This window comes from Rhinolophus sinicus, chromosome 8 (genome assembly GCF_057876585.1).
Source record: "Rhinolophus sinicus isolate RSI-liver-muscle chromosome 8, RSI-T2T, whole genome shotgun sequence".
NCBI classification, from domain to species: domain Eukaryota; kingdom Metazoa; phylum Chordata; class Mammalia; order Chiroptera; family Rhinolophidae; genus Rhinolophus; species Rhinolophus sinicus.
The window spans coordinates 34,542,846-34,556,106 of record NC_142508.1 but is presented as its reverse complement, the minus strand read 5'-3'; the positions used below and the strand labels follow the sequence as shown (position 1 = coordinate 34,556,106).

The 13,261-nt window shown below is 39.8% G+C and overlaps 1 protein-coding gene across 1 annotated transcript; it reads left to right on the top strand.

Moving 5' to 3' along the window:
- The first annotated feature begins 2,614 nt into the window (after window positions 1–2,614).
- Window positions 2,615–12,915, top strand: FCAR (Fc alpha receptor). Its single transcript, XM_088800015.1, has 5 exons — window positions 2,615–2,709; window positions 3,137–3,172; window positions 7,218–7,502; window positions 9,509–9,796; window positions 12,096–12,915. Exons 1-5 carry the CDS (start codon window positions 2,676–2,678, stop codon window positions 12,275–12,277), a joined length of 825 nt encoding a protein of 274 aa, XP_088656141.1. The 5' UTR covers window positions 2,615–2,675; the 3' UTR covers window positions 12,278–12,915.
- Window positions 12,916–13,261: the final 346 nt, after the last annotated feature.

Genomic DNA, 13,261 nt, shown 5'->3' with positions numbered 1-13,261 from the left:
CAAAGTCAGTGCAGTTTCTGCTCTTGCCTGCACATATGCGCACTGAGAGCAACACAGCCAGCTCTGTGCCCAGGTATCCTGAATCTTAGGGCACTTCTTCCATGGGTGTGTGTGTGTGTGTGTGTGTGTGTGTGTGTGTGTGTGTGTGTGTGTAAAGCGTGAGATTTCTGAGCTGCTGAAAGCCCTGAGCTGCCTCTGCCACCTGCTGCTGACCCCTGGGAGTGTCTGCATTTGTAGTTGCCCTGTCATAGGCAGGACAGAAAGGGTGGGGGCTGGGGATGGAGGAGTCTTCTGTCTCCCAGCCCAGCAGTGTCACACTCTTCCCAGCCTCTTCCCTGTCACAGCAGCTGTAAACCGGGTCCTCACAGATCCTGAGCACTAAGGCTCCTCTGTAATCTGACACTATTCCTCAGTTCAGGGGCCAGCTTGAGTCCCTGGAAGGGCGGGGGTAGAATTGGGAGAATGGGGGGAGGGGCCCAGGTATGGTGTTTACGTCTTTGTCTGACCTAGAGCCCAGCTGGAGGTCTCAGCTGAGATTACTGCCTCAAAGGCTGGATATATGGCTCTCTCAGCAGGAGCCCAACTCCTGGCTCTTGTGTTCTCTATTCTGTCCTGGGACCCCCTGCATCTCTGCAGCCTAGGATACAGGCCACATCTCCACTCTGCTCCCTTCCCTCTTCCCCTGCTCGCCCAGTTTGCCCACCTTCAAGTAATCCTCGTCTGAGTCTCTTAGCTGTTCTGTGTGATGAGTAGAGAGTCCTTATCTATAGGGTTATAGATGTTCAATTTGTGGTAAGATCTGGAGGAGAACTCAAGAAGACCACCTCGATGTCACCAAAATTACATAGGCTTCAAGTGTACAATTCTGTAATGCATCATCTATATATCATATTGCGGGTTACCACCCAGAGTCACATAAATGTGAATAGATAATTTTCAACACAGGAGCCAAAAACATACAATGGAGGAAAGACAGCCTCTTCAATAAATGATGCCTGGAGAATTGGACAGCCACATGCAAAAGAATGAAACTGGACTGCTATCTGTCACCATGTACCAAAATTACTCAAAATGGATCAAAGACCTAAACATAAGACCTGAAACAATAAACGGCATAGAAGAAAACATAGGTACTAAACTTATGGAGCTTCGGTTCAAAGAGCTTTTTATGAATTTGACCTCAAAGGCAAAGGAAGTAAAAGCTAAAATAAATGAATGGGACTATATCAAACTGAAAAGTTTCTGCACAGCAAAAATCACCCCAATAAATTTAATTTTTTAAAAGACCCAAGTTAAATTTTCACAAAATGCTATCACTAATGTGGGAGCTGATTCACCTTCCAATAGATAGGAGAGGCTCAGGACTACAAAATACTTGGTGTATTGGAATACAAGGTCACCAGGGGGTAGACAATGGGGGAAATGGGGAGATGGTGATCAAAGGGTACAAAATGAATAATTCTGGTGATCTAATGTATGGCACATTGAGCATAGTGAACAGTACTGTATTCTATATTTAAAAGTTGATAAGAGAGTAGGTCTTAAATGTCCTCACCACAAAAATGAAATGGTAATTATGTTATGTGATGGAGGTGTTGGCTAGGGCTACAATGGAAATCATTTTGCAGCATATAAGTGTATCAAATCAACACGTCACACACCTTAATCTTACCCAATGTTATATGTTAACTATATCTCAGTAAAGCTGGAAAAGGGGGCGATATATTGCAATGAAAATGAGATAGTCAATGAAAGTTTGATTTGAAATATTTGACTTCCCATACTTAAAGAAATGGTGATAGATGGGAGTCTAAAACCAAATTATCTATCTATCTAATGTACACTTTCTATCCATCCATCCATTGTTTATTGATGTAAATGTAGATATATAGATATAGGTGATAGAGATAGATACAGAGGTAGAGGTTCTTTCTGTAGAGATGATGAATAGCTCTGGAGAAAATGTCTCTACATTATGGCATGGAGATCATCCCCAGTGTAAGAGTGTACTGCCTGCCTGATCAAGTCCCAGTGGATATAGTCAGTCCATAAATTCCAGAGAGCACATATGGGTCCATACCAGGCAAGGTCACATGGCTTTTTTTTTTAATTTAAATTTATTGGGGTGACAATTGTTATTAAAATTACATTGATTTCAGGTGTACAATTCTGTGTTATATCATCTATAAATCCCATTGTGTGTTCACCACCCAGAGTCAGTTCTCCTTCCATCACCATATATTTGATCCCCCTTACCCTCATCTCCCACCCCCCCAACCCCCTTACCCTCTGGTAACCACTAAACTATTTAACTGATGATCCAATGAAGAAAAATCTTTGTCTGTATAGCACCCATCTTACCTGTCCCAGGTCCTTCTTCTTGGATGTGAGATCTGGTCCAAAGAAAGATTTGAGCCCCCTTAGAAATTGGTGGAGGAAAGTACTTATTTCTGATCTGAAACATAAACAGGAAGATTGCTCTCCTCTTGGACTCTATCCAAGAGCTACTAAGTTAATTGGGAGTGAACCAATCCTTGTGGGGCAATAAATGTAGAAATTCTCTGATGTTAGGTTCTGACCTCATACTTCCTGTGGATCTTAATGTCTTGTGAGAGTCTGTCATCTGCTAATGTGTACTAACAAGAGGCACACTGGACTGAGGCTGTGTCAGAATTATGGCCCCCAGAGATACCACCCTCCTCTATCTCTGTGAGTCCTGAAATGAAAGTGGGTTAGAGAAGAAGATGGGGGAATCCCAAAGCAGTCAGGGTCCCTCTTAACATGAAGACACATTAATCTCCGTGGCTTTCAAGGAGATTCTGATCTCCTTACTGGAGAGATAATCTTTCTCCAGATATCTATAACCATGTCTATCCAAGTCCAAGCTAGCTTGTGGGGCTCACTTGTCAAGTTGACCTTGTGAGGTTCATTCAACTCATGCCATGCTCTCTGGGGATGCATGATGGTTCCAGAGCACCTACAAATGAGAGCTTCAGGGGCTTGAATCTAGAAGGTAAAACTAAAAGATGAGCCTCAGTGCTGTTTGTTGTGGGAGAAAAAATGCCATTATGTCGGGTGATTTATAATAGAGATTGGAAACTGAAGGATTGCTTTTTTATGACTCTCTCTCTTCTAGTGTTCTGTCTCATCCAGAAGATTCAGGCACAGGAAGGTAAGTGTTCCCCTAAATCTCCCCCAGTGCCCCTCTACCCTCATGGCAGCTCTGGGATAGAAGAGCTGGAGAGAGTCTAAAACCTAAATGAATTCCAATTTTATTCCCCATTCTAGTTGTCTCGGCTGTGTTCCCCTCGCATGATTTCTATCTCACTTTGGTATCTCCAAATCCCTCAAACTCATCATGCTCAGAGCTGGATTTAGCTTTTGCCTCTGTTAATCTGTCTGTCCATCAAAGATGTGTGTTACGGAATGTTCACAGCTGCAATTGTGAGGAAGTTGGGAGCCATCTTTGATTGCCCAATATCCTTTCCTGTATTGCACATATTTGTTGTCACAGCCTAACTCTCCCCATTCTACCTATTTTGCTTCATTTAAAGGGATATTGCCAAAAAAAAAAAAAAATATGACAAGGAAAAAAAATAAAATAAAAGTAAATAAATAAAGGGATACTGCCTTAGTCCAACCCTACTGCACAATCTGTGTATTTTTCAATACTACTATAGTACTAAACAGTAGGTAGTACTAAATTACTACTTTATATTCTGTCACCCCAACTACTGCCTTGGCCTTCTAATGGGTGTGACGCCATGTTCATCCATGTCTTCTCTCTTCCAGCTACTTCTAAAGACTGTAGCCTGAATTACTAGTGTCTTTAAAATACAAATATTTTATCTCCTTCCCCCCCCCTTTTTTGTCTTCTAATGATTTTATTTTATTTGTTTCAGGTGTGCAAAATAATGTAATAGTTAGACATTTATAGCCCTCACCAAATGATAACTTTTCTTTTTTTAATTATTTTATTAAATTTATTGGGGTGACAGCAGTTAATAAAATTATATAAGTTTCAAATGCACAATATTATAATATATTATCTGTATATTGTATTGTGTGCTCATCACCCAAAGTTTAGTCTCTTTCTGTCACCATATATTTGACCCGTTTTGTTCTCTAACCTCCTCCTACACCCCTTCCTCTCTGGTAACCACCATATTGTTGTCTGTGTCAAAGAGTTTGTTTGTTTGATTGTTTTGGTTTTTTTATTCATTTGTTGCTTTCTGTTTTATATCCCACATATGAGTGAGATCGTATGATTCTTCTCCTTTTCAGTCTAACTTATTTTGCTTATCATGATATCCTCAAGATCCACCCATGTTATTGAAAATGGCAGCATCCTATGGCTGAGTAATATTCCATTTTATATAAGTATCCCATGTTGTTTATGTGTTCATCCATCGAAGGACTCTTGGGTTGTTTCCATGTCTTGGCTATTGTGAATAATGCTACAATAAACATAGGGATACATATATCTTTATGAATAAGTGTTTTCTAAATTTTGGGGTAGGTAGACAGAAGGTTTATCTCCCTCTTAAAACTTCTTAGTAGTTTATCTTCAGATATACCTACTGACTTCCCTAGGTCCCCCAAGTCCTGCCCACCCTCGCTTGTGTCTGCTCCTCCAATACATCTTTCACTCTCCCTCTGAGTCTCTGCTTTTTAGTTTCTCCTTCACTCACTGCACTTTATTAACTCAAGGCCTTCTCCCATTGCCCCTTCAATCTGAAATGCTCCAAACCTGTCTGTCCACGTTGCCTAGGCAATTTCTACTCATCCTCATATATCAGCTGAACCTTCACCTCTGTTATCAGATCTCAGAGTTCTACACTTTTGTACTGCAGGTCACACCTCATCATCTATAGTCATATATTTGTGTATTTTTAAAATTAATATCTGACATTTCCTACATCATCCTTCCCTTAAAGGTATTAACCAGATCTATTTAGGTCAGTTTCTCAATTTCAGCACCAATGACATTTGGGGCTAGATAACCTTTTGTTCCGGGGGCTGTCCTGTGCATTGTGGGATGTTTAGCAGCATCTTTGCCCTCCAGCCACTAGATGCCAATTTTTCCTCCCATCTCAGTTGTGACCACAAAAAAATGCCCCTAGACATTGTCAAATTGTCCTCTGGAAGGCCAAATCACCCCATGTTGAGAACTACTGGTTTATATCATGAGAGTAGATACACATTGTGCCTAGGTTAATGGAAGCTTCTCTCCATATATTTCGAAACAACAAATGCATAGATGTATTAGTGAATGAATTATAATGAATGTAAGAAAGTCCAGCAGGGTTTGTCTTGCTTGACAACAGCCCTCATGGGGACAGCAAACCCTTCTTATCCCCTTCACAGAGCTGCATTTGAGCACATTGCTATCAGGTCTAAAATAGATGATACACTTTGACAAATGGAACCAGCAGGTTTTGAGTGCCTCTCCCCCTGTTTGCTAGTTTCTGTATAGGGTTAAAGCTGACAGCAGAAGTCTTTTTTTCTTTTTTTTTCTTTTTTTTTGCATTAAGATATTTATTTATTTATTTTACAGTCTTTTTTTCTTTTTTTAAATTAGTTTCAGGTATACAAAACAATGTAATAGTTAGACATTTACATCCCTCACAAAGTGGTAACCCCCCGCCCCCAATCTACTACCCCTCTGACATTGTATATAGCTGTTACAATTCCATTGACTCTATTCCCTATGCTGTACTCCACATCTCATGACTATATATACATACATATATATATACATATATATATTCAACTACAATTTTATATATATATATATATATATATGTAGCAGAAGTCTTCAAATGCAAAATTACTTTCTCAAAGCCACTCAGCATGTATGGATTGGTGCCAATGAGCTAACCAGCACCTTCTTATATCCCCCAATCCTTTCTAAATGCCTTTCTGTCCTAAATCCTGCTCTTGGGGCTGTTTTATTGCCAAGTTCCAGCCTCCTGGCTTTCTCTCACAGAAGTAATCATCAAAGTCAACAGACACTTGTGTTAGCTTTCCGTCACATTGCATTCTCTAACTGCTTCAGGATGGAGAGCTCTCCCCATCTGCAGAGGAGACAGCACAGAATCTGGGTGAGATATCCCTAGTTTCCAAACCAGGTTTAACCACTCTTCAATTTGTGGTCTTGAGCAATTGGCATCATTTCTCCAAGTTTCAGCACCCTCACTTCAGAGTGAAGAGCAGAACTGAGTGTTGATAATAATTACCGTAACAAACAAAACACTAAGCAAACTTTACGGCCAACTATGAATTGCTAGGGGCTGAGAGGTGGGTAGAATAAGGTGTGACTGCTTAATGTGTATGGGGGGATAAAAATGGAACCAGATAGGCTGCACAATATTGTGAATGTACTAAATACCACTAAAACATACACTTTAAAAATGGTTAATTTTATGTTATGTGAATTTCACCTCGATAATATTTCACGTCAATAATATATATTATTACTGAGGTGAGATTTGGTTCCTCAAAGAGCTCTTCATTTCCTTAAAAGCTAAACATATGAGCCAGGAATTCCACTCCTATGTATATAACCAAAGAAATTGAAAGTAAGGACTCAAACAGAAATACGTACACCCATGTTCATAGCAGTATTGTTCACAATAGCCAAAAGGTCAAAACAACCCAAGTTTCCATTGACATGAATGGATAAATAAAATGTGGTCCATTCATACAATGGAATATTATTCAGCCATTAAAAGGAAGGACATTCCTGCACACACTGCAACATAGATGGACCTTGAGGACATTATGCTTAGTGAAATACACCAGGCATAGGAAGACAAATATTATATTATTTCCCTGATGTAAGTTACCTAAAACAGGCAAATGCATAGAGACAGAAAGTAGATCAGAGGTTACGAGAGGCTGAGGGAAGAGGGAGTGAGGAGTTACTGCTTAACGGTTATAGGGTTTCTGTTTTGAGTCATGATGATGGTAATAGTTAAACAATATGGTGAATGCAATTAATGCCACTGAGTTGTGCACTGAAACATGGCTAAAATTGTAAATTTTATGTACATATATTTTCTGAATTAGAAAATAACCCCCGGAAAAAAACATTTTAAAAGGAAGTAATTACAGGTCCTTCGCACATTTATTTATTTGTGTCCCCCCCCACAGAGAAGGAAAGAAGTACAGGTTCCCTATGGCAGGCCGACTGTCTGGGCTCTGTTTTCTTCCAGGGGAACTTCCCATTCCTAAAATATCTGCTGTGCCCAGTTCTGTGATTCCCTGGAATGCGTCTGTGAAGATTCAGTGCTCTGGAATACCTGAATCTTACTTGTATCAACTGGAGATCCTGAAAAACTCCACATCCACAGTGGTGGAGAAGAGATGGGGATTTCAGGAGGTGGCTGAATTCATCATTAAGCGCATGGATACAAACACTGCAGGGCGTTATCAATGCCAATATAGGAAAACACTCAACTGGTCAAAGCACAGTGAAGCCCTGGAGCTGGTGGTGACAGGTGAGGAGATGGCCAAGGCCCCCAGCCCTTGGGCATTTTTTTCTTCTTATTTTTTCATAGACTTGGTTTTTTACAACAGTTACAGATTTACAGGAAAATTGAGAAGATATGGCAGAGAGTTCCTTTATAGCCAGCACCTAACTTCCCCCATTGTTAACATCTTCCATCCATATGGTAGATTCCTTACCGTTAATAAACTAAAGTTGATATATTATCATCAGCTAAAGTCTGTAGTTTATTTGAATTTCCTTAGTTTTCACTTAATGTCTTTCATCTATTCCAAGATACCATCCCGTGTTGTATTTAGTTGTCCTCTCTTCTTGGGTTCCTCCTCCTGTGGAAGTTTCTCAGGCTTTCCTTGTTTTTGACAACCTTAGCAGTTTTGAGGAGCATTGGTCAGATATGTTTTTGGATGCCCCACTATTGGAAGTTGTTTGATGTTTTACCTATGACAAGACAGGAGCTATGGGTTATTCTGAGGAAGACCACAGAGTCACGATGCCATTTTCACACATCACATCAAGAGTACGTACCACATAAATGAATATGGCTGTTGATATTGACGTTGAGCACCTGGCTGGGATAGTGTTCATCAGGTTTCTCCAGTGCAAAGTTATTCTTGCTCCCACCTACACTTTCTAAATTGAAGTAAATCACTATTTGCAGCCCATACCTAAGGAATGGGGAGCTATGCTGCCCCTGCCTGGGTCCGGTCCTTAGTTTTAAGCTCTGTTCTCAAGGTAGCCTGGACCCTGTGTTTCTAGAAGGATGCACCCTGGAATTCCAGGTCCTTCTATGCCTGATGACATTATTCTTACACAATTTCACCTCCTTCAGTCCCTGACTTAGCTTCTCAAACTCTCAGGATACCATTCCCCCTTTTCCCCAATGTATGGTTTGTGATACTGTGATTTACATTAAGAAACATATATTTGTCTTTGTCCAGTTCCTGGCACAAAGCTCCTAAAACCCTTGGACCTTCCTAAGTGATAAGATGATAAAGGTGTCTTGATATTCCTAACAAACCCCTTTTCAACCACACCTTAGTTTATATTAATGAGTTTATTTTGGAAAGCACACCTAACAGTGCCAGGGGAACCAACCATGCGATTGAAGGGTTGTAACTTTCAGTTCCACTCTCCAACCTCCTGAGAGAGGAGAGGGGCTGGAGGTTGAGTTCAGTTGCCAATAGCCAATGATTTAATCAATCTCGACTCTTAATGAAGCCTCCATAAAAACCCAAAAGAATGAGATTCAGAGAGCTTCTGGGTTGGTGAACACATAAAGACTGGAAATAGTGGCACATCTGGAGAGAGCATGGACGCTCCACACGCTTTCCCCATACCTTCCCCATGCATCTCTTCCATCTGGCTATTTCTGAGTTATATTCTTTTAAAGTACACCTGAAACTAATAAAAAAAATTTTTAATTAAAAGAAACCAGTGTTCTAGTAAGTAACATGATTCCTAAGTTCTGTAAGCCACTCTAGCAAATAAACTGAACCCAAGGTGGGAACCTCTGATGTATAGCTGGTCAGTGAGAAGCACAGACAACAACCTGGACGTGAGACGGGCAGTAGGGAGCTGTCCTGTGGGACTCAGCCCTTACCCTGTGGTATCTGACACTGTCTCTAGGGAGATAGTGTCCGAAGTGCGTTCAACTGTGGGACACACAGCTAGTGTCCCACAATTACTTGGTGGTGGTGTGGGCACATTGTCAGTGGAAACAGAATCATATGTCTTTTCTGGTTTTAGAGACCAGATCTCTATCTCTCATCTGTCTTACATCTAAGCTCTGAGGGCTGCTTGTTTGCCTGGCTCTGTCTGCAATAGTTTGGGACAGAGTATGGGTCCTGTGGTAATGAAAGGGAATGTTTCCAGCTCCCGTTCCTGTGCAGCAGGAAATGCAGCATCTTTTCTTCTCTTAGCATGGATCCATCATAAGTTGCAAGGATAAAGAGAAAGGGGAATAAAATCTTGCTAATATCTCACTCTCTTCTCTTTTAGGCTTGTATGAGAAACCCTTTCTCTCCACTGATCAGGGCCTTGTGATGATGCCAGGACAGAATATTTCCCTCCAGTGTGGTTCAGCACACATCCCACTTGATAGATTTGTATTGACCAAGGAAGGAGAAGCTTCCTTGCCACAGCACCAAACTGGAGAACCCCAAGGCAATTTCACTCTGGGTCCTGTGAACCTCAGCTTCTCAGGGAACTACAGGTGCTATGGTTGGCACAGTGGCAGCCCTTACGTGTGGTCAGCCCCCAGTGATGCCCTGGAGCTTGTGGTCACAGGTAGGTACACCCCGCCCCGCTCTATGTCCTCCTTCTCTGGGCTCCAATTTGCTGTCCAGAGCCTTGGCATCAGGCAGGAATAGGAAGAGAGGCACTGAGAACGAACAGTGGGGCAGTAGAAAATCATTACTCAGAGGACTGTGAAGGAAGGAGCACTTCTCACCTACACTACATTTGACTTTCAGATCCTCTTCTAGAGTTCTCCAGACAGTGTCCTTTGAAACACATGATCTGTGGATAAAAAAGAAGCCCAATTCAGAATCAAGTCTGTTGATAAAGAGAGGCCCACATTCAGAATCACATGAAGGGGTGTTATTGAGACAATAGATATTTGACACATCTGTAGACTGACCCACCTCTTTTTCAAATGCTTAGTTGTAACTGGAAATCCTTAACCTAACCTAAAACACATCCTAGAATCCACTCTGAGTGACTGAGTGGGAATTTATGGCTCATGCGAAAGACTCTTTTTTTTTTTTTTTTGCTGGTAAAGATCTACTTTTTTATATTAATCTTTATTAAATCTATTGGGGTGACATTTGTTAGTAAAATTATATAGGTTTCAAATGTACAATTCTATAATACATCATCCATATAGTGTATTGTGTATTCATCACCCAGAGTCAGTTCTCTTTAAAACTCTGTCATAAGCCCCATTTTTATTGGTTAGTACAAAAGTAATTGCGGTTTAAAAGGTTAAAAGCAAATGCAAAAAACACAAGTACTTTTTCACCAACCTAATATATTGTTAGTGTACATTATTCTGCTCAGGAGGAGGAAACACGAGTTAGAGCAGATGGAAGCAGGGAAACCACATTCATCTCTCATGGCTGCTTTGTCCAGTCATTCCACAAGCTAAAAACATGTGATAGCCATGGCACTGTAAGATCATATAGGTTAGAAAGGTCTTTTCTAACTAATGGTGTATGGACAATTGGGCATCCATGGGGGAGGAGTGAAAATATTAGCTTTTTCCTTTAGAGTAATCATGGTATCTTATTTTCGAAACCATCTCCTATCTTAGTGTCAAGATGATCTATCATGTCTTTAAACTCAAAATATTTTGTATCTTGCAATTAGGAATTAATTTGGAATTTCAAGTCCATTTGGAATTGACTTCTCTATTTTTAACAGGAGAAAGTTACTAGGATTTTTTTTTAATTAAACTTTATTGGGGTGACAATTGTTAGTAAAGTTACATAGATTTCAGGTGTACAATTCTGTATTACATCATCTATAAATCCCATTGTGTGTTCACCACCCAGAGTCAGAAGTTACTAGGATTTTTGAGCATTATAATTTCACAATATTTTATTATATACTTGAGAGGAAGAAAATCCTATGTAGTCCATATAACAAATGAAGAAATTTTTTAAAGATTCAGAGATCAGCATTGTCTAGTAAAAGGTCACATTATAGGAGAGACTAATTTTATTTAAGTTTACCTGAAAATTTTCTCCTACCTGCTTCCCAGATACCAACAATGTTGTAATACCCTTTGTCTTGTCTGAGAGAGGAACACAAATTGTTGTGTGGAGTGAAGAAGGTGTAGAAGAGACAATTTAGGGTTCCAGATATATAGAGGTGCATGATTAGACATTCAGCGAAATCACTACATGAGGAAGGAATAAAAAGTAAACACAACCTCCCCATAACCACCTCTTTCCCTATTTATAAGACTCCCCTGGGAACCAGTTTCCCACCCATGGACCCAAGCTTACAGACCAAGAATGTCACTCACGAATGCATGAGTTCTTTGAGGAAGGGGTCCCAGTGTAAACACAAATAGATAAGTGAGCTCCCATCTCAGGGCTCCGGGGTTGGTGTTAAATGGAACATGATAAATGATGGTTCATCCCTTTTTTACATTAGTTTCAGTTGTACAAAGCAATGTAATAGTTAGACATTTACACCCCTCACAATGTGATAACCCACCCCCAATCTACTACCTCACTGACATTGTATATAGCTGTTACAATTCCATTGACTATGCCCTATGCTGTACTTTACATTCCATGAATGAATATATATATATATATATATATATATATATATATATATATATATATATATATATATATATATTTCAATATTATTCTACTTCAGCCTCAGGTGTATAGCACAGTGGCCAGGCATCTACACAGTCTATGAAGTGATGCCCCTGATACGTCCAGTGCCCATCTGGCACCCTGCATCGTCTTTACAACACTGTTGATTATATTCCCCATACTGTATTTTATATCCCTGTGACTATATTGTGACTAATTCTTTGTACATCCCTTTTTAATTATGTCTCTAGATACCATGAACCAAGGTTACACGGTGGAGAATTTGATCCGAATGGGAGTGGCAGGGCTGATCCTCGTGGCTCTCTTGGCCATACTGGCTGAAAGTTGGCACAGCCATAAGGTTCCAAACAAAGCACACTTAGAAGACTTACCTGAACTGACCTCAAGTACACAGAAATGTCAGACAGAATAGACCTTTGGACTACCCGCTAATGACTACCAGGTAGACACTTGGTGCTGCAAGTGGAAATGAATCAGCACTTGTGAGGTCCTGCAAAGCTGCTTGGAGAACACAAGGGAGAAAGAGGCACTAAGAAGCTTGGATCCATTTTCAGGCCGATCAAATGGTATTTTCTTGTATGGATCTGATATATTTGCACCCCACCTTCCTGGATGTTGGTGATAAAACGCTCACTATAGCCTTGGTTTAACTCACTTATTGTGACAAAAAATATTGCAAAGCATTCTCAATTCTCCTTGCAGACTGTTTTTCACCCTCCTCTATATGAGTTGTGGCTCATAACTTCAGTTTGTCTTGACTTCATCAGCAAAACCAAATCTCCTTACATCCTCCTTTATAAGACCTTAGTGTCTAGAATTCCATTAATTATTAATACTAATAATAAATTAATTATTAATACTGTTTGCTAAACACACCATATATTCCATGACATGTGTGCGTCTAGTTTCCCTACACTAAAACTTGTGTAGTAACACAAGCTTTCACCATTGTTAAGGAGAACTGACTCTGGGTGGTGAACACACAATGCAATATATAGATGATGTATTACAGAATTGTACACCTGAAACCTATGAAACTTTACTAACAATTGTCACCCCAATAAACTTTTTTTTAATTAAAGTTTATTGGGGTGACAATTGTTACTAAAGTTACATAGATTTCAGGTGTACAATTCTGTATTATATCATCTATAAATCATATTTTTTTTTAAAAAAAAGAATTGTACATTTGAAGCCTATATAACTTTACTAACAAATGTCCCCAATAAATTTTTTTTCAATAAATTTAATAAAAATTCATTTTAAAAAAGAAGACTTTCTTTTTCTAGTTCTTTAAGGTGTAACATGAGGTTATTTATTTGGGAATTTTCTTGTTTCTTGAGATAGGCCTGTAATGAGATAAATTTCCCTCTTAAAACTGCTTTCGCTGCATCCC